Consider the following 27,843-nt stretch of genomic DNA (forward strand, 5'->3'; position numbering starts at 1 on the left):
TTGGCTTGGAGAAGTGTGAGAAAATGTAGCTGTCAAGCTTGTCTGAGTGATAACAAAAAAGGAGGGGTCATCCAATTATCATTCACATTGAAAATCTTCTGTAGGACTTTTAAAGTGCAATCTGAATATCCTTCCATAGATGCTATGTGTGAAAAAGCCTGTTTTGTCTTGAAAGAGCAAGGAGGTGTAACATCATTCTCAGGAGACAACAGTGCTCTGACCACATGGAGCACGAGACTGTCACCAGTGTAAAGCACAAGCAGGCAAAGTCAAGCTTTGCAGCAGTACAAAAGGAGCTGCCCTCCATAGAGCCTCGTGTCTCAGCTCAGCAGCTCTTGCTGCTTCAGAGAGGCTGTAGGAGCCACTTGGCTCCAAAAGGAGAGACAGCAGAATGGGGGGTTAGGATGCAAGTTGAAGAATGACTGCTGTGTTTCAGACAGAGCTTGGCCAGCTCTGTCTGACTCCAGCAACTGAGAGCTTAAGGACAATGAATCAGCTTTGCATCTTGTTTAGTTTCTGTGTTGCATTTCCTCCTTCATCAGAGTGACCAAGCTAAGAAGGGTTGCCTCCTTTCATGCTACACACATTCCCTCCCTTCTCTTTCTTCCTCCTCATCTGTTCTTTTGTCTTCCATTTTCATAAGGTCCACACCCAGCAGCAGAAGTGAAGATGACGACTCTGAAGAAGGAGGTAGGTACAGGGCATGTCTGTCCTCAAATGACCTTAAGAATTTTGACACAGAAGTGACATTTTGCCAAGAAAGAAATTTGGAAAACCCGGACTGGAGTTTTCCGGAGTCCGGAATGGAGTCGGTAATTTGGAAAACCCGGACCGGATTTTTCCGGAGTCCGGAATGGAGTCGGTAATTTGGAAAACCCGGACCGGATTTTTCTGGAGTCCGGAATGGAGTCGGTAATTTGGAAAACCCGGACTGGATTCCCTCAGAGTCCGGAATGGAGTCGGTAATTTGGAAAACCCGGACTGGAGTTTTCCGGAGTCCGGAATGGAGTCGGTAATTTGGAAAACCCGGACCGGATTCCCACAGAGTCCGGAATGGAGTCGGTAATTTGGAAAACCTGGACCGGATTCCCCCGGAGTCCGGAATGGAGTCGGTAATTTGGAAAACCTGGACCGGATTTTTCCGGAGTCCGGAATGGAGGCGGTAATTTGGAAAACCCGGACTGGATTCCCCCGGAGTCCGGAATGGAGTCGGTAATTTGGAAAACCCGGACTGGATTCCCTCAGAGTCCGGAATGGAGTCGGTAATTTGGAAAACCCGGACTGGACCCTGCAAGGGGTGATGTCTGGAGCTGATGTTCGTTCATGGTTGTGAATGGTTGTCATCTTTTGTGTATCTTCTGTGCTACTCCCATTCTGCTGAGATGTTAAGTTCATCAGAGCTTGCCTGGTAGACCAGTCCCCTGACAAGAAACTTCAGTTCCCTTCCCCTGGCTCATAAGTAAACAAAACTGACTAAAATTTAAAAAAAAAAAAAAAACTTTTTACAATTTTCAACACTTCCATTGCTTTCACAGCTGCAGCAGAAATCACTGAGTGCTTTGAGTGCAGCTTGTTGGTCACTTCTTCTACCACACAGATCAGCACTGCTTTTAAACCATCTCTGAATGATTTACCAAAATATGGATATGATCCAGTATCAGTATCCAGCTGAGACGGACAAAGACTCTTTAACCGTTTCAGGGTTACAGAGTGTATGTTTATTAGCAGTGCTGGGCCAGTGTGTTGGGTCACCCCCTAATACACATGATCCCGAATACAGGTGAATACAGGCTTTTTATTTACAAAAGTATTGAATGCAAATACATATTCATAACTCAGGTGCCACCCACTCTCTGCTTCCTATGCTAATTAGGGAAAAGCAATTAAACATGCTTGTTTGTTCCTTGAAATGGGTCGGTGGTCTTTTTATGAGCAGGGGTCACAAAAGGGAGGAAGGGATATGGCTCTTCCTCGTTCTGACCTTTCTACCTTTTTAATGCAAAGTGACAAATGGACCCTTGGCTGGGCTCCTAGTTCCATGTCTTCAATGGGTTTCAAATTTGCAATTGTCTTATGTTCTTGAAGTTCCTCACCAGATTCTTTGTTTCTCATGATAAGCCCAGCTGAACAAGCATAAAGTTGACAATTTGTTATTAGCCAGTGATTAACCTCTAATTTTAGCAAGGCCTCTTTATCTACCTTTAATTTTAGCAAGGCCCATCTATTTATTTTAATTAGCTTTAGCAAGGCTTATTTTTAATTAAGACCTTAGCTTGTCTAAAACCTTGAATTCTTCAAAGTTTGTGTGTCATGAACATGGCTATCATTTAAGTCAGCACCTCCAGCACCTGCTGCTTCACTTTCTTGTGTGTGTCACAACTTCAAGGGACAAAAGAATCAAAAATCTATAAATAAAACAATAAGAAAGCTGGATTAAAATGTGTTAATTTTAAGACAGATTGTAGAAATCAGCACTCAGCAATGTAAAAGATGACAAGTTTGGACTATTTGGAGATTGGCCCAATTTATTGGAAGTTGATTTGGCTCAACACTCACTCTTCCCTGTTCCTGCACAAAGGTACATTCCTTTCTCGAATGAAGATGAAAAGCAACTGAAAAACCCCCAAAACAAACAGATGATTTTCTACTGGATGCTGCTGAATTCACCAAGCTTCGTCCAGCTCCACAGGGCTTGACAGCAGGGCAGTATTCTCAGAAGACAGAAAGTAATTGTAGTAGTCAGGATTGATCTTTTGTACATTTGAAAATTTTCTTGGCGGTACTACTTCCAGTGTCTTTTGCAAAGACTCTGTTATCTTCAGAAGCACTATTCTCACTTAATTGCTTCACTGGGGGCACAGTAGGGATAACGCAGTGTGGGGGTTACACCTAAATGTAAACCCATTTTCTTCACTTTCCCTTTCCTGTTTGTGACTGACATTCAAAATATTCAAAACCCCACTTTTTCCCCACTTTGTGGTCTGCAGATGAACAGGCTGAGGACTAACAGTTCATTCCCAGTGTTGGAAAATATACCAAGTTTAAATTTTTTTTATAACTTTAGTCAGTTTTCCCAGAATCACAGAATGAACTAGTCTGGAAAAAAACTTTGAGATCATGAAGCCCAACCTACACCCTGGGGGTGAGGGAACTGAAGTTCCTTTCCAGTGCATTGTTCCACCAGGTGAGACCCGATGTGTTTAACATCTCAACTTTGTGCGTAGCAAAGAAGACACAAAAAATAGCAGCCACCAAGGGCCATCAACTGACCATCAGCTCCAAACAACAGCCCTGGCAGCATTGGAGATACCTGGTCTGAAAAAGGAGATGAGGACCTGGAGTGGAGTGGTTGATGTTGTTGCGGTGGCCTGGTTGCGAGGTTGGTTTCCAAGGGGATGGTTTTGTGTGTTGTGGTGTGGGATGACATTGGACAGGCTGTTGTTGGCCAAGCCTTTGGGACATGACCTTAAAAGGAGCAGAACTTCATCCAGTGATGGCCCTGAGGACCACAGTTGTCGTTCCGATTGGGAACGGCTATTTAAAGAACAACATAAACTCTCAAGGGAGTTTCACCACGAGAATTCCCCTAGTTTATTACTTCAGGCCTGTTTATAGACAGATACGTGGAAAGTACAGAAAGGAAACTCTTACTGGTTAGTAAAGTGCTACATTACCATCATTGGTCAGGGGCTCACTACCCCCCTGACTCTCTCCTGCAAGGGAAAACAAGAGGACTGCAAAACAACACCTGCAAGGCTGTTTAGCGTCCCTGAGAATTGTTTTAATTCCTTCTCATATTTTTCCCAGGCTACTTTCTCAGGCAGCCTGAGGAGCTATGCGGCCTGTAATTTGTACAGACACTGTGGTTCAGATTTAGCATCCATACACAGTGACAAAACTGCGTCAGCACTGAGGAGAATGCCATGGACCAAGACTGTGTAAGATCAAAATGAATATGCATCAAGCTGATGTTGCACCAGGGGTATAAAAGGAGGAGCCACCATCTTGTGGATGAGCCTCTGGCAGTCAGCCACCTTCCCAGTGCTGTCCCTTTTACTTTGTGAATTTTCTTATTGTTCTCAATAAAACTTTTGTGAGAAACAGAGTAACTCTTCAGGATTTTTAAAAAGTTTAATAGGAAATAAAGTAAGAGACAAAAGTCCAGCGCTGGGGTGCTCCTGGCAAGCAGCCAAAGAACACGCCAATAGTCACCAATAGTGTTATCTTTATAGTCTTACATTATAGAGATACATGCGTATTCATAATGTCCATACATTATTCACACATTCTTGCCAACTGTTTGATGTTATGGGAATTCTTCTGTTTGGTTTCTTCATACTCTGGTTTATCTGCATGATATCCTGTGTGTTAAGTTAATATATTTTATTCCTTCTAGTGTCTCCGTCCCGTAGGTCTGCATCCTCTGATAAGGATTTATAATGTCCTCCTTAAATTTAACATGGTACTTTTTCTAATTGTCCTCCCGTGCTCTGGTTTGTGTCGCAAGTTATCTTATCACTTGGAGAATTCAGTCAGTGGAGGAGGGGGGTTAACATGATTGCTTTACACCATTTATTTTTGTTATGTAGAGGTATTTTAATGCACAGTGTTTAGTTAAGGCCTATAATATCATATATTCGCTACACCACTATTTATATACACTATACAGTGCATACATAAACTGACAGATTATACTATACTAAAAAGCAGTTAAAAGGAAATATAAATTGTACCATATCAAAATCTTTGTGATTAATAATAGGAAAAAGCTAATGCATAAATGCAAAAGCCAATACTATATTGTCATCTTTAACACTTTTTTAACTCATTCCCACTTGGGGTCAGAGTGCCATTTTTCTCGTCTGTACCTTTACCTTTTCCTCATCCCTCCTTTCATATCTTTCATATTCCGTATGTCTATCCAACTCCTGCAAGGCCCCACTCTGCCATCTGTTCCCACATCCAGCCACAGTGTCTTGATGCCCCATTGCAGCACACCTGTCAATGCCCCCAGGCTGCTCTTCCAGCACCACAGCCTCTGTAAAGAACCAGCTGCTGGCCCAGTTCAGCAGGCAGGCACAGCTGGGAGGGCACAGGGACGGGCAGGTGGCTGGGGCATCCTGCAACTTCATGGGGCTGGGGAGCAGCCCCCGCCCACAGGGGTGGTGGGGTCAGACACTCCCCAGCACTGAGTGCTGGCTGCCCCACAGCCTCAACTTCGTCCTGCACTTCCTGCACTGGTCCCCAGCCCATGCTGCCGGACCTGCACTTCCACACCTGGAGAATCCATACTCCTCACCACAGACAAACCCAATTAAGTCCTGCGTAGCAAGTAGACAAACCCAAATCCTCCACCCTGGCTCCATAACGTCCTGAGGAGGGGTGGGGGCTTAAGAACAATACCTCCCTGTTTTCCCTCTCTTGGAAACAAGGAATACAAAAGACTTGCAGCTGGCCCTGTATGATACTGAGGATTTTGAAGATAAAGCAGAGAACTTCCCAATCCTTACTGTTCTTTCCTTATCACATAGACTCCTGCTGCTGTCTGCCTTAACCATATTTCTCCACACTCCAATCAACTCTTTCCCAAACTAACACCATATTGGCCCCTCTGGGTATGGGCTCTTGAAACCCTTTCTCAGCACCTCTTGTTGACCCTCTGGGCTTCCATGTCCTTAACTACCTCCAGAAGAATGTTCAAACCATCTCAGCATTCTCCCAAAGGACCCTTTGGAGGTATTTTGGGATCCTCATCCCTATAGTCGAAACCCTTTTTCGACTTTCAACCCTTTTTCAACTTTTTTGTTGCCCACCCAGGGAATCATGCCATGCTTTACTCCCTAAAATTGTACTCCCCAGTGAGATTTGCCAAGACCCTTCTTGGCTTTCCCTTACCATCCTCTCTGGGTGTCTATATCCTGTTGATTCTACAGGGACCCTCCCTGTTCCACCTCTCATCTGTTTCCTAGACAGTCTTGGGAACCCATCCAATCGCCTGGTGCTGGCCAGCACCAAAGGCAGCTGGCCACCAAAACTGGCTGCCTCCAGCTTCTCTTGCCACATGCTGGACCCAGATGGTGGAAGGATCATGGATGAGATCCCAGTTTATAGGAAAATCCACAAATGCCAGAAGTTTACATCCAAAAAGGAGACAGAGGAGTCCTTTATGCAAATAAACAGAGAGAGTCCACCAGGACACACGCCAACAGTGGTTTCTCTTGCAAGGTTTCAGAGGGGGCAGTCTCCTTTTATCCTAAACTCCCAGCTGCGTGTTGCCCTCTTGCTTCAATCAGTGGCTAAGGTGGGTGCAAACTAAACTTGGCTGAACTAGGAAGGTGCAGCCTTCCCGAACTGCCTACCACATACCTCCCCCTGAACCTGTCATTTTACCCCAAAGTTCAGAAGTTCAGTCTTGTGCAGACCCACTTCTGTGTTTCACAAGCCAAGATGTCTGGGCTTAGTAACAACTTGCTGCCCTAAGTTAGTAGAGACCTTAAAACCAGTTTAAAAGATATTAACACAAATACTTTCAGGCATCAAATTAGTTGTAAAAACATTAGCTTTCCTCTCAAGACTCTGAAAGCAAACGGATGCTGTAGCCAAAACATTGTCCTTGGAATCATAGAGCACTTTCTGGGTGTGTGTTTTTATCTGCTTTTCCATGGCCTTTGGGTGAGCACCAAAGGTGACAGCCAAGGGCAAGTGAGCGGGTGAGCAGCAGAGAAAGGCACGGGGAGAAGGGCAGACAGAAAGGCCCCAGATCCCTGGGAAGCTGGAGACCAAGCATCAGTTGCTGGCTCCCAGAGCCACTGGCAGGGCCATGTCTCCTCCATGCCACTGACACTGCACCTGCAGGGCTGAATCCAGCTCTGCTGGGCTCTGCAGCTTGGACGGCAAGGACACAGACGAGCTGGAGCAGGTGCCGAGGAGGGACTCTGAGATGATGTGAGAGCTGGAGCACCTCTCTGTTGGAGTTGACATTGATGGCTGGGTTCCCCTGGGTTCCCCAGGACCGAGACTGACAAGAAAGAGGCTGTTTTCTTGTGTTCAGGCTTAGTTGTTTATTCTTTCCTTATCTATATTACATATATACGGAGTACAAGGAGCTACATACACTAAGATAGAAAGGTGCAAAACAGAGAGTGAAGAATCTTTCCAAGGTCTTTTATGTGTCAATTTATCCAATAATCAAATGCCAAGTTATTTTTCTTAGTGACCCAATAACCCAACACCTGTGTTCTGCACTGCAGATTTCTTTATCCAACCACTATTACCTAAAAACTCTTAGAAGAAGAAGATGAAGAAGGAAGAAGAAAGGGACAACACCCTAAATCTTCTATACTGTCTTTTGTTTTCTAGTATAGCTTAAACCCTAAATCCTAACTTTCTCACACAGTGACTTAAGAAAACTCTACCTAGACTACACACTCACATTTCCAGTTTCTCCACTTAACTTTGAAAGCTGTCTCCATGGTGTTGTGCTAAACTCAGTGCTCTCTTGGGTGTCAGAGCCAAGCACCACAAATAAGGGCCTATTTTCTGTATCTCTGACCCCAATGCCTCTCCTGCAAGGAAAGCCTGAGATGGGCTTCTTTAGCCTGGAAAAGAGACTTAGGCTTAGGCTTGACTGAACTGTGGCCTACCAGTACGTGACAGCAACTTACAAGAAAGCTGGACAGGGACTTTGTGCAAAGGCAGACAGGGACAAGGACAAGGGAGAATGGATCCAAGCTGAAAGAGAGTAGGTTTAGATGAGGGATTCAGAAAAAATACTCTCTTGGTAAAGGTTTCCCAGAGAAGGTGTGGATGCCCCGTCCCTGACAGTGTTCAAGGCCAGGCTGGATGGAGCTCTAGACAAGCTGGTCTAGTGCAAGGGGTCCCCAGCCACAGCAGGGGGTTGCAACGATGTGATTTTTCAGGTGCCTTCCAAGCCAAACCATGCCATGACTTCATGATTCTGGGATACCTCCCCTCCTCGGTCTCTGTCAGAAAAAGAAACTCGGGAGCAAGTTCCACATTGCAGACTCGGTCCTTTGGCAGCCTGCAACTGTCTCAACAGCGGATGAAAAGAGTTGCCATTACTGACACAATTTATCCTTTCTACTTGAAAATTAAAGGCTCCGCTCTTGTCCACTCTCACATAACCATCAGGACAGGGAATTCTCCCCAGTGATATAGAAAACTCTGTAGCCCACACAGTAAGTTATAAGATTAGGTATGTATTTATTCAGCATGGAGGTATCTCCTCCGAAGACATGCACACCCTAGAGACCTGCCCCTCTCTTTTTATTCTCTACAGACTAGGGCTACACAATACGCCTAATACACATTCATTTCCTAACCCTGCCTGTCCCCACTTCATATTAAAATTAGCTCCACGCCTCTTTGCGATTGCCCACTGCTCCTTGTTGTCACTCTGGTGGTTGTCTGGGGGTCTTTGGGATGAAGTCAGCAATTTTCCTCTCAGTTGAACTTATCACCTTGTCTCCTTATGCATGCTCCTTTTAGTCCTTTGACCATCTTTCAGACTTTGATACCGTTTCTCCCAGCTTAGGGGTCCAAAGAACCCCCTTATCCTGTGGTGCCTTTGTCCTTGTATCCTATTTGCACATTCTAGCTCTTTATCTTATCTTGTAGTCTTGCTCTCCTCCTGCTCTTGTGGGAGCAGTAAGCATTTCATACGGTTTTGTCAGCCTCCCCTCTTTTAGTCAAAGCACTTTTTAATGCTTGATTCCTAATTCTTAATTTCCCTGTTTCACCACGGAAATGCTTCATCACACCCAAGGAAGAAGAAACCTACAAGCTGACATTTTTATGCATTTCTGTGTTGATTTATTTGGTGATTTCTTTCATAGGTATTTATTTCTCTGCTTGTTTCTTTCGTTGGGCGGAGCGCGCGGCGGCTCCTCCCTTGGGCTCGCTGAGGGAACGGACGAACGGCCGCGCGCTCCGGCGGCTCGGCAGCGGCAGCGGCAGCAGCGCCTCTCTCCATCGGTTTTCCGCTCGACTTTCCGCTCGCTCTCCGTCCCCTTCTCCCTCTCACACTCACTCTACTGCCGTCCCGTGCCGTGCCGTGCCGTGCCGTGCCGTCCCTCTCAGCCTCTCCCAGCCCGGCTTATGCCGCGTCCCGCAAGGCGCCCGTGGGCGAGTCGGCCCCCGGCCCGCCCCTGCCGGGCCTGCCGCGGTCCCACCTCGGCCAGGTTCTCTCCGCACTGCTTGTGGCGCCTCTGGAAGAGTTTCTGGAAGAGCTCCTCGCTCTGCGGGTGGCGGAGCGGCACCGTCTTTTGGCTCCGCCTGGTGCGGGCCCTGGCCCGGCCCCGAACGAGGCCCCTGCCAGAGCCGCCCCGCTGCCGCCCGGCTCCCGCCCCGTCGCCGGCAGCTTCCCCGAGCCGAGCCCCGCCGCTCGTCAGCTGGGCCGCCGGCCCCGAGTCGCCGGAGCCCGGAGCGGCTCGGGAAGCAGCAGTGCCCGGGGCGGTCGGGTGCTCCGGGCAGAATGCCGAGAGCGCGGTGCCGCCCGGGCGGGCGGAGAAGCCTCCCCTGGAGCGGCTCTAGCGGCAGGGCCCGCTGCTGGGGAGCGGCGGCTGCGGCAGCGTTTACTCCGGGCTCGCCGACGGACCCTGTCAGACCCTATAAAAGTGTGCTACAGATAGAAATAAACGGCACTCACTATACTTCTGTGGAGACTCGTGAGTAGCCTGAGCGGTTTTTCAATATTCCCCTTTGCTGGCAGAGGGGGAAGAGGGAGGAAGGGGGGAATCCTTCTTCAGCCGGCTGTAGCCAAGTTACTTTTCGCTGGGGCAGGGGCTGGCTGTTGTGGAATGGGAGCTGGCTGGGAGGGAGGGAGGGAGCAGCATCAGCCTGATGAGCTGCGCCCCTGTCCCATAGGAACAGCAGAATACCGCCCGCCGGAATGGATCCTCTTCGGCTGCTACCGTGGCCAGCCAGCCACCATCTGGTCCCTGGGCATCCTGCTCGATAACCTGGTCTGCGGGCACCTTCCTTTCCACACCAATGAGGACATCATCCGGGGCCAGCTCTTCTTCCCGCCCCGGGTGTCTCAAGGTGGGGATGTGCCTCCTCACAAACTTTTCTACGGGAAACAAAATTCAGCCATCCAGTGTCTCGAGGTCAGGTCAGAGGTGGTGTTTGGGGCTTCAAGAGCACCCAAAATCCTAGATACTAGAACATTTATTCTGAGAGAAATCCTGTGATGTTCAGGATATTTGGAGGCTGTGCTTCTTAAATGCACTTACAAAAACTTTGCCTCCCATCCAGAGGAGCTCTCCTTCCTCAGAGCTCCACATGGAAGAGAGAGCAGGAGAATGGGAAAAATGCCAACTGCTATGATGGTGACAGTAAGAAAAAACAGTAGCCGAGTTCAGAGGGAAAAGGACATAAGGTAAGGAGACCAAGCTAAGTCCACAGGATTTACTGTGTGGTAGATTTTTAGTTTCTGTGCTGTAGACAGAGCTCGGAGAGCTTTCCCTGGGGCGTGAACCTAGGGAAGCTGTTGAGCCAAGGAAGAGCTCAGCTGGACACTGCATTTCAGGCTGTGACCAGAGGGAAGGATGGCCATGGGGAGAGCAGCCCAGAGCCCAGGATTGCCATGGGGTGCAGGAGGAGGCAGATGGACAACAGCTTTGGCAGACTGAATGTCCAGTCAAAGGCTTGGGTACTTGGTCTCAGCCTTGCTGAGAAAGGGCCCCGTGTATCCCTGACAGGAACTGATGTTTTCACTGAAGATTGAACAGGTCCTGATTTGGCTTTTTAGCTGTGCCAGAAATGATGGGATACTAAGGAAGGGTGTGCATCTGTCCCTGCTTCTTCCACCCCCATTCCTGGCCTTGGCATGGGAGCCCTGGAGCAACTTGGGCAGGCAGAGGCCTTCCAGAGAGCCGCAGATCAGAGAGCTCTGCTGAACTTCCTAAATGCCAGTGAGCCTGAGATGCTGGATGTGTGGGAGCTGGAGAGCTCTGAGCATCCTGAGAGCTCAGCAGCATCTGTGCTCAAAGGCTGCTAGGGAACTGTAGGAGGGAAGGGCAGCAGCAGAAGGAATGAGGGGCTTGAGAAAAGCAGGTTTTGCCATCCTGCAGAATGGTTTTTGGGGACTTGGCTGGAGAATCAGTGGTGTCTGTTAGGTGCTTTAGGGGCAGGGAGTTTATAGGGATATAAATGCCTTCCCATACATCCAAAAGGCCAGTGGAAGCACTGTCACCTGAGAACATGTTGATGTCACATATGTGGATGCCAACTGGGAATGTAGCCACACTTGTACAGAAGTGAGCATGAGGGGAGAAGTGGCAAATGTGCAACATGGTGTTTCCTTCACCACTTCTCTTTCCATTCCCTGTCCTAGACCAAGCTGCAGCATCAGCTTGACAATTTTTTTCCAGCCAAGTTCTAGCTAAGAGCATGGCTAAATGTCATGAGGCATCAAAGGGGGAGAGTTGGATGCTTAAGCTGAATACTATTAAAATAATATATTAAAATTAATACATAAACAAAAATTATTATAAGAATGTATATAGAAATATATATTAATAATATTCTATTCTTTTCAGGCTTCCTTGCTGTATCACACTGAAGGGGATATGAAGAGGGAGTCATTGTGTCTCCCTCTGATCCCCCCAATATGCAGGGCAGTAAGTCCCGATGTTGGCAGTGCTGCAGGGTCTCTGCAAAGCTCTCTGCAGCTGGATGTGCAAGAGTCCCAGGAGATGAGGTAAGCCAAGGTGTCTGCTGCTCCAGTGTGCTGTTCACCTCGCTCTTCCCATCTCGTGAGGTTATTTTGCACAGTCAGCTCTCCCATGTATTTAGGCAAACCTCTGTGTATTCAGCATTTGGCACTATCTGTGGTGATCCAGCCCAATGTCAAACCCAGCACCATATGGCCCAAGAGCAGAGGTGGTGGTGGGGAAGAGGAGGCAGGACTGAAAAGCTCCTCAAGACAGGTGCTCTTCTGGACCTGGCTTTTGATTCCCTCTGTAATGTTTGTGGTGTCATTTGGGAACTGTATTGCATGGGTCTGGGTGCTGCAGATCTTTGAACACTGTGATCCTTCACTGTCAACTTCTGCAGCAACAAGAATATGACTGGACAAATATTGGTTACTTTAGAGGTGTTTGCAAATTTGGGTGTTGCTTCTGTAAATGTCAGATGTAACTTCTCTGTGCCTGGACCTCCACTGTGAAATGAGATCCCAGATAAATTCTGGGGTATAGATGTATAATCCGATCAATGTCTAATATTAAGGTCAAGGCTTAAGATCAGACAAGGCGAGCTGCTAGAGAAGAGTAATAGGACTATACCTGATGGGAAGATATTGGCTTGGAGACGTGTGAGAAAATGTATCTGTCAAGCCTGTCTGAGAGATAACAATAAAGGAGTCTCAGAACTATCACTCACATTGAAAATCTTCTGTAGGGCTTTTAAAGTGCTATCTGAATATCTTTACTTATCATATGAGTGTAAAAAAGCCTATTTTTTCTTGAAAGATCAAGGAAATGTAATATCATTCTCAGGAGACAGCAGTGCTCTGACTACATGGAGCACAAGACTGTCACCAGTGTAAGGCACAAACAGGCAAAGTCAAGCTTTGCAGCAGTACAAAAGGAGCTGCCCTCCATAGAGACTCGTGTCTCAGCTCAGCAGCTCTCGCTGCTTCAGAAGAGGCTGTAGGAGCCACTTGGCTCCAAAAGGAGAGACAGCAGAATTGGGGGGTTATGATGCAAGTTGAAGAATGACTGCTGTGTTTCAGACAGAGCTTGGCCTGCTCTGTCTGACTCCAGCAACTGAGAGCTTAAGGACAATGAATTAGATTGGCATCTTGTTTAGTTTCTGTGTTGCATTTCCTCCTTCATCACAGTGACCAAGCTAAGAAGGGTTGCCTCCTTTCATGCTACACACATTCCCTCCTTTCTCTTTCTTCCTCCTCATCTGTTCTTTTGTCTTCCATTTTCATAAGGCCAAGATCACCAGCACATCCAAAGAGGAGAACTCTTAACAAGCAGGTTGGTATAGGGCATGTCTGTCCTCAAATGACCTTAAGAATTTTGACACAGAAGTGATATTTTGAATGGTTGGATAAAAACCATTCTTTTCAAGATTTCTTTCAATTGATTTCAATTCCTTGATGGGCTCAGTGGACTCCTGGAGAGCCCAGTCACTGGGAGTGTGCTGTGGTGGTGCAGTGAAAATTCCTCCAGTGTGAAGTGCTGAGTGGCTGGAGCTGGAGTGGTACCTTGGGGCCCTGGAAATGCAGTGCAGGAAAAGGAAACATTCCTCTCCATCCAGCACTTGCCCTTCATCTCCCTGCAGCCTTTCTAGTGTCACAATTAGTAGACAGGCATTTATCTTGAAATGGGAAATGTTTCCAGTCCTTCGTCTTGCCCTTAAAGGAGAAAATCTTTCCTTGCGGCAGTTTCTGAGCTGAACCCTTTGAGATCTGAAGGAGATACATGGACATTGCCTGGTTCTGCACTGGGAGAAATAGGGAAACCTCCTCTGAGGGAAAGTCCTTGTGAAATTTCCAGTTAAGGAGAAGGAGGTTTCCAAATGGATGCAGCCTATGCAGGGTCTGAGTTTGTCATCCTCTGACAGCACAAGCCCAAAGCCACCTATGGCAGGTTCACCATGACAAATCTCTTCCCCGACTCTCTCTGCCTGGGTCAGTGCTGCAGGCTGAGGCTGCAGGAGGAGATGCCTTCTGCCTTGTCCCTCCCTGCCTGCCTTGCCTGATCCCTGACAAGTAGAATTGTGCCAGACAAAATGCAGTCTCTGGTGCGTCTGTGTCAGCCAGTGCTTTCAAGTTGAAAGCCTCAATGAAAGTCAGTTTTTGTTCCTTTGCCATCTCTGGGCATTTACTGATAGGAGAGATGAGACTTGAAGACATAATTTTGCTGCTGCAGGAAAAGGGATCAGATGTCCTGGTCCCTTTGCTCAGGGTTTGTTCTGCCAAATCCTGGGTACAGCCCCTTTGGAAAGACTCCTTAATTCCTGATATGCCGCTGCAATGCTGAATGCAGTTGGGGAGAATTATTGCTCAGTATTGCTCAGGTGACATTTTTGCTTGATTACTTGTGGAAAATGAGCTATTTTATTAAACCTTATCTGTTTCGCTTTTATTACTGACCATATCATTCTTCAGGAAAAAATAGTTCAGATTTAATAAATATGTACTTTTTTTTATTGTCTGGCTTCCTCTTGATTTTTTCCTCTGTGATGCCATGTAAAGAATGATTAGTTTTCAGAGTTCTAACGGTTCTCTTTAAGAGTGTTTAAAAATGACCTGCCTGCCTCTATTTCCATTTTTTGAATTTCTGGAACTGCCATGATCAGTACTGTTTTGAGGCAGGTCATGTTTGCATTTGTTTTGGGTGTGTCTGCAGGAATGAATGCAGGAAGTAAACCTCTGTAACAATGAAGTAGAAAAGTGGAACATTTGGATGGCCAATTTTTTGCCTACAGAAGTAGGCTCGCTGAATACAGGGGACATCCAATGGGGAGTGCAAAGCTTCTTTTTCCTCTGTCACATGAAGCCATTGTTTGTGTCGCAGGATTTCCTTTTTTATGAAGGAAAATATAAACAACCAAAAAACCCCAAACCTAGAACTGGGTGGGAGTTACAGAAATGAAGGCCGTGAAAACTAGCTTTAAAAGCAATTACTGTGTAGGTTTAATTGTCAAATTCTGGAGACCACTGTGGGTTGCTAACTGTTTGGAAGGAAAGGGATTTCAAAGTAGTCGGTGGGCAACAAGCAGCACATAAGCAAAGCAGTAGAAGCTCTGTCTCCTGGCTTGCCAGCTCCATACAGTTCAGAGAAATTCTAGTGATTATAATTTCTTGAAAAATAAATAGAAAGTGTTCTTCTGAATAATTCAAAAACCCTTGAATGCCTCACCTTTTGGATGCATTGATTTTTAAGGTGGGAGTTCAGCTAACTCATTTCTTCCCTTGTATCTGATCTACAGCTTCTTCTAGAGACACAATGTCAAGGAAGAAGTGGGTGGACACCTCCCATAAAGAGAGCCCTTTGCAGCCTCTCCATCCAGGTGGCCTCCCTCCCCTGCCTGGCTGGAAGGCTGATGCTCAGACCTCCAACCCTCTGGGCCTCACCTTAGCCCCACCTGGCATGCCCTGCCAGCTGCTTCTGCTAGCATTTAAGGAGCTCTTGATAATACCGTGCTACTTAAACCCACATTGGGATGTAGCTCTGTTGTGGTTCACAATGAAGCAGATTGCCTGCTTTGTTCCTGCCCGCCCTGGTGATCCTGTGAGGGACTGTAGTGTATGTTTTGGCTCCAAGAAAAGCTTGGGTTTGCTTCTTAGTGTGGAACAAATATTAGAGTAATGAAATGGACAATTAAACTGCTCACTGTGGAGGACAAGCTCATGCTTTCCTATGTCAGCCTTGCATCTCATGTTGCCAAGGTTTGTTACTCATCATGAAAGAGTTTAATAGAAAAAACCCAGATTCCATGTTGCATCTGAATGGAATTGCTTTAGATCATTAAGAATTCTTATGACATGAACAGGACAAAACCCTTCCAACATTCACTTGCCATTGTCCTGGATTTCTGCAGCCCTGTGTAAAAACTTACTATAGGCAGAGTGTTTGGAATTGGTTTGGGACTTTCTGAAAGATGTGTGGAACAGTATGCAGGGCTCTCCTAGCAGAAAATCATGCTCCATGCCTCACAGAGTAAGTACTTGAGGAAACAAGTTTGCTGATCCAGAAATTTCTCAAATCAGTCTATTTGCCAGTAAGAGAAAACAGATTTGGGATGTGTAATCTGACTTTAATTCATTGTGCAGAAGAACAGAAGAGCACTTCTTGTGATCTGTGTGTCTAACCTAAGTGACCTTGCCTCCAAGAACTTGGAAAAGTGGGGAGAGATGGAATCAGTAGCACAAGGATCTGCACAGTGATTCTCCCACAGGCCTGAGGAAACAGCCCACTTCCACTGGGCCACGGCTTTTTAGCCTACATCAAAACTTCATGCTTCAGATTGTGGTGGTGAATCCCCCCAGCCTTGTCAGGCCACACTGTGACCTGAGAAACGCTGGTTAGTCCTTGGCCTTGCTGAACAGCCCCTGGGCTCAGCTCCTCTTGAGCTTATCAGAAACACTGAGCGCCACCAGGAACTTGTGCTGTCTAACGAGCTCCTGGGGTTTTCTATGAACAGCCTTGGAAATTACTTTTCTTGCCTGAATGGCATAACATCCTTCTTCTCACACTTTCAAAGGCCGGGTGCTGACCCAAAGTGCAGCCACGATGAAGCATTTTATGACTGAGGCCCACTCTCTTGTGGCCCATGAACAGTGGTCCAAAGGAGGCCCTTGGAGCTCTCCTGGACCACAGGGGCTGCCAGCAGCAACCGCCCTCGGAGTGGGGCCTCTCAGAGCCAGCGAGCTCTCACGCTTGCTGCACTCGCAGGATCGCCCATCAGCAATGGATCCTGGGCCGATACCCCCACTCCTGGAGGCTGCAGTTTAACTACTGTTAAGCTTGAGTGCTGTTAAGCTTTTAGGCCATATTCCTTTTTATCCTTGTCCCTTATGTTCCTTTGTCAAACACACCTAAACACACACACAAAGATAGTTCTTGGTTCATTTCTGGTTTCATTGACTGCATTTTGTTGGTTGCTTTTTTCCTTGTTTTCCTTAACTTAACTGATTTGTAAGTAAGAGTGTGAATGTTGCCAATGAATTTTGTTGAGCTGTTGTTTCATATTCAATCTGGTTTTTACCAATAACCTTGCTGGAAAACTTTTAAGCAATCTCAAACACTTGTTTGTAACAAGCTGTGGGAGCATTAGGTACAACCTCGGTTGACACTGAAAAGCAGGAGAGTCATTCTAAAGTGACAAGTTTAATTGCCCATTTTATTACTCTTCTATTTCTTTGACTCTAGGAAGTAAGGCCAAGCTTTTCTTGGAGGCAGAACGTGTGTGAGATGCACTTTGGGATTATCCCATAGCTCTGGGCTGAATGGCACCCAGGAGTACAGACAGATTTGAGGAACCCTCATCACTGGTTGTTGGCCTCACATCCACTCATCCTTCTGCAAACAAGTAGCAAACAACACTGCTGAACTGCTGTCCTGGATAAATATACATACAGATGACTTTTCCAAAGCAGTGCATCTTTTCCCACATGCTCTTCTTACCTATGAAATTGTGATTGAAGACACCTCTGAGCCAGATCGGTGTGAGCTTGCAAAGGGGCAAAGCTTTGGGATTTGGGCACACTTCTCTTTGTTTCTTTGCTCAGGCCTTTTGTGAGCGCAGAATACATGTAGGTAGAAAACTTTTGACTATACAGGATCTTTTGGGTCTATTGTCCCCTGTCCTAGTTTAGGGCAAATTTGGGGGCAAAAAGCTCCAAATGGGGGTTTCCCCAGGGAAAAAAATTCAAATGACCCCTCCCCCCAACTGGTCTGGGAAAAATAATTGCCTTGGAGAGAAGTGGAAAAAGCTGTTTATTTAACAGAAATTGAATAATATTAAACAATAAAACGTCTTGTTGTTCGATGGGATGGCGAATCTAGGAAGAAAAGTCCTTTTCCATGTGGTGTAGTTCGGATTGCTCATGTTCTTCTCAGTCCTTTTGGTGATGGATAGTGCTGAGGTCCAGGCCCCGGTGGGCCAAGGGCTTGAGCTCCTGGGGTTTGTCTGGGTTTGTTTTCAGTCCAAAGCAGGTTTGCACAGATCCAGGAGGGAAAAAAAAAAAAGGTCCAGGGAACTCCTCTGCCTCAGCTAACTAAAACTAACTAAAAGCCAAAGAGAAGCTCTGTCCCGCTGTCTCTCCGTGCTGCAGAGAGCACAATCCAGGAGCAGGATGCAGGGGGGGTGAGTTTTCTTTCAAGCTGCGTGCTTCTTCTACCCCCACTTTGCTCTCAGAGCCAGTCTCAAAGGTGCAGAACTTAATATATAACCTAAACCAGAAGACTGGGGATACCAGTATCATAGTCACCCCAGGACATGCCCCAAACGTGTCACTGGATGGCCCTGCCAAGTCACGAACAGCAGCACAAATGACACGAAGAAAACCTGGCAAAAGAGGAAGAGGAGAGGCCCAGCGAGGAAAGGATGTGGTGAGTCACTGGGACATCAAGTGAGCTGTACTCTGATAACCTCAGCACATCTCCCCTAGCCTAGCAGGTCCTAGTCTCACATTCTCTGCTTGTTTTTTAAAAAATTTAACTTATATAACATTTAAAAAACCCACTGTATCTACAAAAATATATAAATAATTAAAATATGGCATCACAATTTAAAAACTACAATCAAAATGTATCCTCAAATGTACATTAAAATATCAGAACACTTCATCCCTACTATACTATATCCCTATACTATACTACTATCCTGTAGTGGTTTTAAACTAGTAACTAAAAAATTACTTATTTCTTGCTGTGAGATATGGATTAGAACAAGAGCAAAACAGGCATAAAACTTAAAAGGACCAAAGAAACTTTATTAACAAACTACAACAATAAGAACACCAGAATAAACTTCCAGAAAAACCTTTTTTATCCCCCATCTACCCACTATTCCCTTGTTCACATGAAAACAGAGACAAAAACTTTGGAACTTTGATGGTTAAAACAGTCCCAATTCCTGCTACAGTCTTTTCACCAGTCTTTGTAGAGAAACAGAAGTCTCTTTCTGTTAATTTATGGAGTTTCTCACAAGAAAACTACTTCTGTTATAGTTTTCTATTGTCCTGATGTCAGCTGCCCAGAACTGCTGTTATCAGAGCTCACTCCTCCTATTTCACATCACTCTGAGGTGTGTATGGGCCATGAGTCTAGGGATGGCATTTTAAGGATGAGTTATTCAAAGGCAAAAGTCTTCTTCATCTGTCTCCGTGAGCTTCACTAGAAAACAGTTTTCTCATTGCCTCTCAAGGCTTCAAATCTTCCAGCACTTCACTGTACCATATTTAGTCTACTTTTTACTCAAAATTTACACTTTGAACACTCCATTCCTCCCTACATACTTTATCATGAATTAAAGGAGGCATGGCCTGGGTGGGGAACGGGAGGCCTGGAGCTCCACCACCCTTCACAGCCAGGAAACAAAGAACTTAAGAGTGCTCTGACTTTACATCTTAAGGTAGGGTTCACAAGTTGATCTCCCTTTTCAATGGTTAAAATTGCTGTCAGTTCTCAGTAATGACCAATAATTGGTCAGGAGAAGAGACTCCTTTCAGTCCCCAGCAACTTCAACTTCCTTAGCTCTCACAACCACCTTAAAGGTAAAGTCACCCCATGACTTATCCCTATACTATATCCAACATAACGAACTATAAAGCCTATGCCATTAAACCTATTCTTCAATCACTCTTCGGAGAGGCAGAAGGTTCTTCCTGAGCTCCGAGGAAAGAGGGCTCTTCTGGATGGGAGGCAAGGACTTTGTAGGTAAGAGCACACATGAAGTATGCAGAGAAACTTCTTCGTAAGAGAGGAGCCTGTCAGGTCTGCAAAATGGAAACACAAAGTATAACAGAGAATGCAGTGCAAACCTAAAGCACCTGGAGCTCCATGTATCATGGGACAGATTTCTGCAAACTTCTAAATAGCTGCACAGGGAAACATGCTCCTGCCTTCAGCCACTTGAGGCAGGCCAGGGGACACCCCGCCCCACTTGCACAGAGCTACCACAGGAACAGCCTGGCCTCTGGGCTGGCCTGGGACAGCAGGGAGCCCAGAGCCCTGGGCTTTGCAGCCATGGCTCAGCTGCACATGCAGCCTCCTGCTCCTGTCCCTGCCCCACAGCTGAGCAGCCCTACAGCTGCACGGGGCACTGGCAGCAGCACAGCTCATTGCAGGGGGCACATGCAGGGCAGAACTGTTCCCTGGGGATGTGCACAGGCTCCCTAGGCTGGCACAAGACCCTTGCTCCTGCCAGAGAGCAGCCCAGATCCCCCCTCACCTGTGTGTGAGGCTGAGCCCTGCTCAGCCTTCATCTTGTCCTCAATGTGGAGTTGCTTCAGGCCCCCCATGCCTTGACTAGGAAGGACTTTCTGGAGAGAGCGGGGGCGGATGCAAACCCTTCCTCAGTACTTCATCGTTGTTGGCACAGCAAAAATGTCACATCCAGAGGTGTTGAAGTCAGCTCTTCGTCATCTTCCTGGAGAGCATCAGGCCCTCACCAGCCCAAGATGCTGGAGAGGTTTTGCCGCACATGTGGAGGCTGGCTGGCAGCACACTTCCTCAGCTTGGTGCCCATCACCTTGTAGAGGGCAGAGGCAAGCTTGGTGACCACAGTGCGGACATTGGCGCTTCGCACGGGCAGCGCCTTGTTCCCCAGGAAGGACCAGAGCACGGGCAGGGCGTAGCGCTGGACGACTTCAGGGCTCCTGGGATAAACCCATTCCACAAGCACTGCTGGGAGAGAGACACAAGCTTCTTAACCACCAACCTGCATGCAAACAAGGATCTATTTCTAAGTTTTGCCTCTGGCTAAGATCAGAGAAAGAGCACACAGAACCTCTTGAGCCAGAAATGGGCAAAGCAGCTGATCCTCCCAGAAACAGAACCAGCAACCCCCCAGGATTAATTTCTTCAAGCAGGGCCTTGTAGCTCTGGCAGACTTTGTATTTTTACTAAATTATTTCATGATCTGATTCTGCAGGAACAATACCTGAATATGACAAATTGCCTTTTATTTCCATGAAGAAGTTGTCTAAACCCACACTGAAAATGTGGACATGCACCGTAGAGAGTCAATTGAAGGATTTGCAATAAAAAGGATGATTCCATTTTTGTGACCTTTGATGTCAAGTGCCAAAAGTCTAATCTGGCTCTTCCCTTTGCTCAGTGGCACACAGCAAAGGGCAGTACTAGACCATACTTCAAAACTCCAGCCCACCAGAGGTGGGTGCTGCTTGACACTTGGAGTAGAAACATCAGTGACTGGCTGGTGTCATTGGCAGAATGCTTTTGTGGCTTCCAACAAACAGCTGATCCAAACCCCAGGGTGTCTTAGATAATGACCCAGACCCCATTGCCATGGCATTTGAGCATCTACACATTTTAATGGCATTTCCCCTCCCAATGTTAATGGCATTTTTCCTTACAATGCACACTGAAATGGGGAAAGAGAGAGAGAAAACTGTTACCCAGGGGACTGCAATTTAACCAAAACATGAGTGTTTCCTCACATTGTGCCTGAAGCATCCTCTCTGCTCGTTTTCTGAACTGAACTATATCAAACATAGTGACTGATTACCAACAGGTTCCTTGCACAGCAGATATGTCTGAGAGATCGAAAGCTGAAATGGTCTGGAGACCATTCTCATTTTCTAAACAGGCAAAATGTTGTGTAGGAGCCATTTACTATACTGTGATGGAAGAGACTTCATTTTCTCTATGCTGTTAATTCACCAGTAGTCATCGACATTTCAACAGCTCCTGGAAGTACCCAAAACCAATGCTTCTAAGTGGGAAAAGGATTATGGTATCCATTTAAAAACGGGGGTTCACTTGAGTTGAAATGCAACTAAAGATATTGGTCAGTATGGAAGTTGAGAAGAGAAAGAGCTGTGTGTTCCTACTAAATCTCAGAGAGCGCTTCTGCTCTTTCTAAAGTAGCCCTAATTTATGTTTAATTCCTTCATTTGAAAAAGAGATCAAAATAACTGCAAAACTAAACTCCCTCTTCCTGGAGATCTACTTTATTCAATTGCTCTTTAACACACCTTTGACATTCCCAATTGCTGAACATGCCCTTTTGAGATTCACAATGAAGATACAAAGTGTATTAAACCTTGCATTTAAAGATGCTGGCAGAATTAGTGGTGGATTTAGCCCCAGTTAAAGCAAGGCCATAAATCAGCTTCTCCACTATATATTGAGATGATCATGTTTCCATTCCTTGTCTGTTGCTGCCATAGCAAGCTCCTCTGAGGAATCAATTAGCAGCTTCATTTGTAGCATTTTGGACAGCGCTGACATAGGAAGACACTGTTTGCACTCCCTGAAATGCTCAGCCCAATGCCACTTTGACAGCACAGGCAGGGAGCCTCAGCACTCTGCTTCTGCCCCTCTGCCCACAAAGGCTACCCTTGCACTAAATCTGTGCCTCTAATATGTGTGTTGAGTTTTGACCTAAGCTGAGAGCCCCAGGCCCTGCAGGGTTCAGCCTCAAAACCTTCCAAGAGCAAAACAAGGATTCTGTGAGGACAAAACAAACTGATCCCCTGGAACAGCATTTGCCACCACTTTCCCTCAAGGGTCACAAATGCCCCTGAACTTCCAAGGGAGGAGCCAGCTAGGGTATTTTTAGCCCTTCCCTTTCCTGAAGCTGGCTTCTGAGATGCCCCAGTGAGAGCTCAGCCACGAGGCCGAGCACTGCCCCCGTCTCAGATGCTGCACACCACGGCAGCAGCCAGGAAAACCTGCCCAATACACCTGCCATGGGTGTTGGGCAGGAGGGACAAGCTCAGCAGGTCCTGATTTGGAGGAATTACTCTACTGTCTATTCACAGGCTTTCCCTGTACATTCTTCCTTGGAAGACCTCTTGGCTTAGAAGGGTTGGCCATACCTGTGATACGCTCAGTGACATCCAGCAGAACTTGGCCACTCAGTTGACTCCATCTGTGGCCAAACTCTTTCATCAGTGATACTTTATCTACAAGAGAAACACATGTTTCTGCTCACTCTGCAGAGGTCATAAGAGAAAGGACAGCTGGATTTCTACCTGTTTGAAAAAAGGAAATGAAGCTGCTGAATCGTAAGTTCACCTTTGAAAAAAGAAGCCAAAGAAGGAAGGTGGGAAATGGGCAGCTAATGCCTATAAATGTAGATTCTTCCAGGAGGCTGCTCTGCAGAAGCTCTGATGGGCCTGTGTCCCTTCATGCCAACAGCAAAGCTATTCACTTGGGAAGTTAAATGGGGCCCAAGCAAACTCCAAAAGCCCCTTGGCTCTGAATTCTAGCAAAGCTGTAGTCCAGGACTTCCTCTTCAGACAAGCAGCACAGAGCCAAGGGCTCCTGGGACCTTTGGGAAATGCTGATGCACATTCAAGCCTGTTGGGGCACTGGTGTGTAAGGACTGCAGCTCCACAGCTTCTGGTGGATGTCAGCTGCAGCGTTCCACAGACAACAAGAGCTGTCAGGGCTCTCAGCATTCTCTTGTGTGGGAGAGGCAGAGACACAGCTGAGGAGAGTCCATGTCAGGGGTCAGCCTTACCTAAATGAGAAATGGATTCTTCCAGCGCTTTCCCAGCTGCAGAATGAACCCCGGGATCCTTTGAATTCAAGTTGTTTGTAATTCCTTCCACCAAATGGATGATCACCGGGCTCAAGGCATTTTCCAGGATGCCAATGATTTCTGCCAGCACATCCAGCGCTTTCTGCTTCACCCTCTTGTGGCTGATAGATATTCTCAAAACAATAATAATGTTGATATGGACTCAGAGGAAGCTGTAGAGGTTGTCCACGGCTTGTGGCACTCCTTGAAACACTTGCCTTCTTTCTGTGGTTTGTTGATGCAGATTCAGAGGAAGGTGTAGAGGCTGCTTGGTATTTGTCACACTCCATGAACGCCTTGCTTTCTTCCTCTGTATTGTTTCAGACTCAGAAGATGCTGTAGAGGCTTCCCAGGGCTTTTCCCTGTCTTTAACCCATCTTTTAGCGTGCCTATGATCTCAGGCCAACAGGTCCGGTGCCTTCTGCTTCACTTTCTTAGGAGTATCACCAAATCTCAGGACAAAAATAATGTTGATATGGACTTGAGGAAGCTGTGGAGGCTGTCCAGGAGCAGTTGCATGCCCTGAAACCCTTATCATCTTTCACTGGGTTGTTGATGCTGTGTCAGATGAAGCTGTAGAGTGTGAACAGAGCATGTCACACTCAATGAACTCCTTGCCTTCTTCTTCTGAGTTGTTGATAGGTATTCAGGAGATACAGATCAGGTAAAAGGGACAAAGTGAGTGGGGTAAATGCACACCTTGACAATCAACCCATCTACTGGGTGAGGCATTCACCACCAGAGAGCAGCCCAGCTCCTGCCTCACTTCTTTGTGAGGCTGAGCCTTGCTCGGCCTTCACCTTGTCCTCTTTCCTGGCAGTGACCCTGGGGACAGCGCTGCTCCGCTGCCTCTGCCAGGGCTCCTGGGCCAAGGCCCCTGAGCAGACCGGGAACGAAGCCTCCATTGGCAAGGCCGGGGTTCCACACATCAGCCTTGCAGCCAGGCAGGGAGAGAAGCTGCCTGGATGGGGAGGCTGCACAAATCCCTTCCTACACAAGGGAGGGTTAGTTTTCATCTGGGTTAGTGTTGCACGCTCAGAAGATGCTGTGGAGTCTGCTCAGGGTTTGTTGCACATCATGAACCCCTTGCATTCTTCATCTTGGTTGTTGATATGGACTTTTAAGATTATGATGTGTTCAAGCATCTCAAAGCATGGTGTATAGTTGAAATGTTTTTCATAGACATAATTAAAGTTGCTTTCAACATTAAATCTTTATGCTCATTGCCTCACAGAGTAATATTTGAGGAAGAAAGTTTGGTGCTTCAGAAATTCCTTGAATCAGACAGTTTGACAGTAGGGCAACACAGATTTAACATATGTAATCTTACATGTATTAGTTGTGCAGTAAAATAGAGGAACACTTCTTGTAGGCTGTGTATCTAACCTAAGTGACCTTGCCTCCAAGAACTTAGAAAAATGGGGAGAGATGGAATCAGTAGCAAGAGGAGCTGCACAGTGATTTGCCTGCAGGCCTGAGGTCTCTGTTTTGATTTACTGGGTGCTAATGATCCTAAGAAGCTGGGAATTCCAGAGGATTCATTTCCATTTGATGACACCAGCAGGTTTTCTGCAATCCAGGGCTCCCCCAGACTGCAGGCATATTGCTTTGCCACGGTCATTCCAGCTGCAGGGGTTTCATTGCAAGTGAGAAAGGGGTACCTAGCTTTACTTTTGGTGTTTTCCATATCACTTAGCTGGCCTCCATTAGGTTCTGTGTGCTGAATTTCGGCAACTAAGCCTTTAGGCACCAAGAGGGGAGGTGCCATAAGTAATGCCCTTCCTGGTGCCACTGTACAACAGGCTAGTTTGGAGGTAGAACTGCCTGGGAGAGGAAAAAACTGGAGGCATGTGGAAGCTGGCTTTGTGTTACAGGCAAGCCAATGGCAGAGGCAGCTACAGGATGCACTAATTTCTGGTATTTAACTTTCCCTTGGTCATTTTTAATACCTTAGGCAAGAGGGCATGGTCCTCCTCATTTAGGAGATGAACTTAACCAGCCAAGAATTGCCATTGAGATATTTCCTAGCTATTGTTCCTATGAAATGAGACCCAGGAAGACAGACCTGACTCCGTGCTTTCTGTACGAGTCCCACTGGCAATGGGTCCCACAGAGAGCTCTGGCTGGAACACAGGAGAGCGGGAGAGTTTATCGTCTTTGGAGAAAGGGGCAGGCAACTCGGGAGGACTCTAAGGATGTTGCGAGGATTTGCAGGGACAACAAAATTCGAAGGGACAAAGCCCAAGTTTAATCTGGCTACAGCAGTGAAATCATAGAATCCCAGGATGATTTAGTTTGGAAAGGACCTGAAAGATTGTCTACTCCCAAACCCCTGGATGTGGGCAGGGGCACCTTCCACTAGGCCAGGTTGCTCAGGACCCCATCCAAACTGGCCTTGAAAGCTTCCGAGCTTGGGGCATCCACAGCTTCTCTGGGTAACCTGTTCTCAGTGCCTCACCAGCCTCACAAGAAAGAATTTCTTCCTAGAAACTTGCAACTTAGAGTAAAACTATTTCTGCATCAGCAACAAAAGGAGGGCTAAGGAGAATTTCTGTCTTCTGTCGGATGTGGGGGTAAACATAGAACAAAGGATGAGGAAAAGACTGAAGTACTTAATGCACTCTTTCCTAGGTAAAAACAGTCAGTATGGGCAGGCCCAGGGAGTGGTGGAATTCAATGGAATTAAATCCAGCTGGTGCCTGGTGACAAGTGGTATTCTCCAGGGCTCAGCACTGGGGCCAGTTGTGTTCATATCTTTATCAGTGATGTGGAGGAGAGGATCGGGGCACCTCAGGCAGTTTGCAGACGACACCAAGCTGGGTGGGGTTGTTGATCTGCTGGAGTGTAGGAAGTCTCTGCAGAGAGATCTGGACAGGCTGGATCATGAGCTGAGGCCACTTGTTTGAGGTTCAACAAGGTGAAGTGCCTTGTCCTGCTCTTGGGCCACAACAACCCCATGGAAGGCTAGAGGCTGGGGGCAGCGTGGCTGGGAAGCCGCCCAGCAGAAAAGGACCTGGGGGTGCTGGTTGGCAGTGGCTGAAGGTGAGCCTGTGCGTGCCCAGGTGGCCAAGAAGGCCAATAGCATCCCTTCCTGGGATATGCTGCAGTGGTGGCCTTGGCAGGGTTAGTGGTCTCAGGTTATTGGGGGGGGACTCATTATGATCTTCAAAGTCTTTTCCAGTGGAAGCAGTTCTGCAATTCTAAACCTCCACTCCTTGTTTTGAAGGATACAGTCCCAAATAGATCCACATTTGGGTTTTTAAGGAATTTAGCATCCACCTTTCCTTGAAAGTAATAGGAATCAGGCTTTAGATGCTCTTGAAACACCTTTATTCCTTGATCTAAAGCTGTGTGTTTGAATTGAGGTGCTTTTGTATAGAAAGGTAGGACCATGGGATAAACACAGACCATTTAGCTTCAATGGCGCTTTTTTCATCTGCTTTTCTGCTTCCTTTCCTCACGGGGGGCAGATTTGGGAGTATTTGTCTTGTGCTTTGAGTTCTGGCACAGGCTTGCTCGTTAAAGTTCTGTAAAATTTATTTACATGTTTGTATGTAAAAAATCTTGCAGACTGGTGGGAATTGCTAGAGACAAGGCTTACAAACCAGTCCCCAGTATGATCAGCCCAATGTCCCTGCTAAAGTCTAGTTATGCTTGTATTAAGAAGGAGCAAACTATTCTAACTCCCCTGACCCCTCCCCCCTTTTTTTTGTTTTTATGTAGCTCTTGGGGCAAGTCCTGTGTGCCATTCCAACTCTCTGTTATCAAATGTGTGAAGTGATGTTGCTGCTGTAGCAGCAGCCTGAGTTGAGCAGGAGCAGCTCCAAAGCACGGGGCCCCACAACAGTGGCACGGTGAGAGACTTGCCTCTGCTGCTGTGGCTTCCCCCATTCTGCCAAGAGCAGTCTGCCTCCACTATGTGCACTGTATGGCCATGATTTTGCCAGAATGTGGAAAAGGCATCGTTTGAACGTATTTTGCTGTTGGCCACCATCACCTGACTGGAGCAGTTTGGTAGGCAGGACGCCCTGTGGGCAGGGCCATGGCTGGGATGGGTGGCTGTCACTTGCACTGGCAGTGTTACTTTTCCAGGCAGGCTCCTGATACAGCTGTGGGAGAAGGTACCAGCAGCTGTTTCAGGCCCAGTGAGCAGCAGCACATGGAGGAGACCCTCATCTGCCAAGAGCCCTCCACCCCTTTACTCCCACCATGGCAGTGCCAGGTGATTCTGCCGCAGGTGAAGGGCTGTAGCAGACTGGAGACTCCTTCAGCCAGGACTTGTTGCAATCTCATTCCTGCGCTGTGCCTGGAGGATGTTGGCCCACAGAGGCAGTGCAGATGCCCAGGAATGCTGCTCGGCTCAGGGATGCAGAGTGTGTACAAAAGCCGCATTCAAAGCGCTGATGGCGAGACCCTGGTGTTGCTGGCAAGTGCAGCAGCTCTTCTTCATCCCGTGCAGGTGAGAGCCCAGCCTTGGAGCCTGTCCCTGGGGACAGGCCAAGAACTGTATTTGTCCTGTTTCAGGGCAAAACTGGGAGAGAACCTCCAAATGGGGTTCACCTAGAAAAGCAAATTCAAACAGCC

General features: G+C 47.0%; 3 protein-coding genes, 1 long non-coding RNA gene and 1 pseudogene across 4 annotated transcripts in view; 3 read left to right on the forward strand and 2 right to left on the reverse strand.

The window, feature by feature from the left end:
* LOC147655082 (uncharacterized) overlaps nucleotides 1–27,843 on the forward strand; it is a 262,971-nt gene that overhangs the window by 177,609 nt on the left and 57,519 nt on the right. The gene's annotated exons all lie outside the window — the stretch shown is intronic.
* Nucleotides 1–27,843, reverse strand: part of LOC111943938 (TOG array regulator of axonemal microtubules protein 2-like) — a 243,991-nt gene that overhangs the window by 105,718 nt on the left and 110,430 nt on the right. The window lies entirely within an intron of this gene.
* LOC147655085 (uncharacterized) lies at nucleotides 670–9,976 on the forward strand (annotated as a pseudogene).
* LOC147655086 (uncharacterized) lies at nucleotides 12,133–18,243 on the forward strand. Its single transcript, XR_015283774.1, has 2 exons — nucleotides 12,133–17,917; nucleotides 18,070–18,243. It is a non-coding gene; the product is annotated as an uncharacterized LOC147655086 (long non-coding RNA).
* Nucleotides 17,462–23,366, reverse strand: LOC147655087 (TOG array regulator of axonemal microtubules protein 2-like). The gene is made up of 4 exons (XM_086878902.1): nucleotides 23,200–23,366; nucleotides 22,553–22,639; nucleotides 19,939–20,390; nucleotides 17,462–19,483 (listed from the first exon to the last, which is right to left on the reverse strand). The coding sequence occupies exons 2-3, from the start codon at nucleotides 22,623–22,625 to the stop codon at nucleotides 20,155–20,157; spliced, it is 309 nt and encodes a 102-aa protein (XP_086735028.1). The 5' UTR covers nucleotides 22,626–22,639; nucleotides 23,200–23,366; the 3' UTR covers nucleotides 17,462–19,483; nucleotides 19,939–20,154.

The sequence above is a fragment of the Cyanistes caeruleus genome, chromosome 2 (genome assembly GCF_971803275.1).
Source record: "Cyanistes caeruleus chromosome 2, bCyaCae1.hap1.1, whole genome shotgun sequence".
In the NCBI taxonomy this organism is placed as follows: domain Eukaryota; kingdom Metazoa; phylum Chordata; class Aves; order Passeriformes; family Paridae; genus Cyanistes; species Cyanistes caeruleus.

Excerpts from the sequence above, each read along its gene's own strand:
- LOC147655087 (XM_086878902.1), bottom strand. The coding sequence starts at position 22,625 with ATGAAAGAGTTTGGCCACAGATGGAGTCAACTGAGTGGCCAAGTTCTG. Across the intron at positions 20,391-22,552 it reads TGTCACTGAGCGTATCACAG|TGCTTGTGGAATGGGTTTAT; the intron begins GTATGGCCAACC and ends CTCTCCCAGCAG.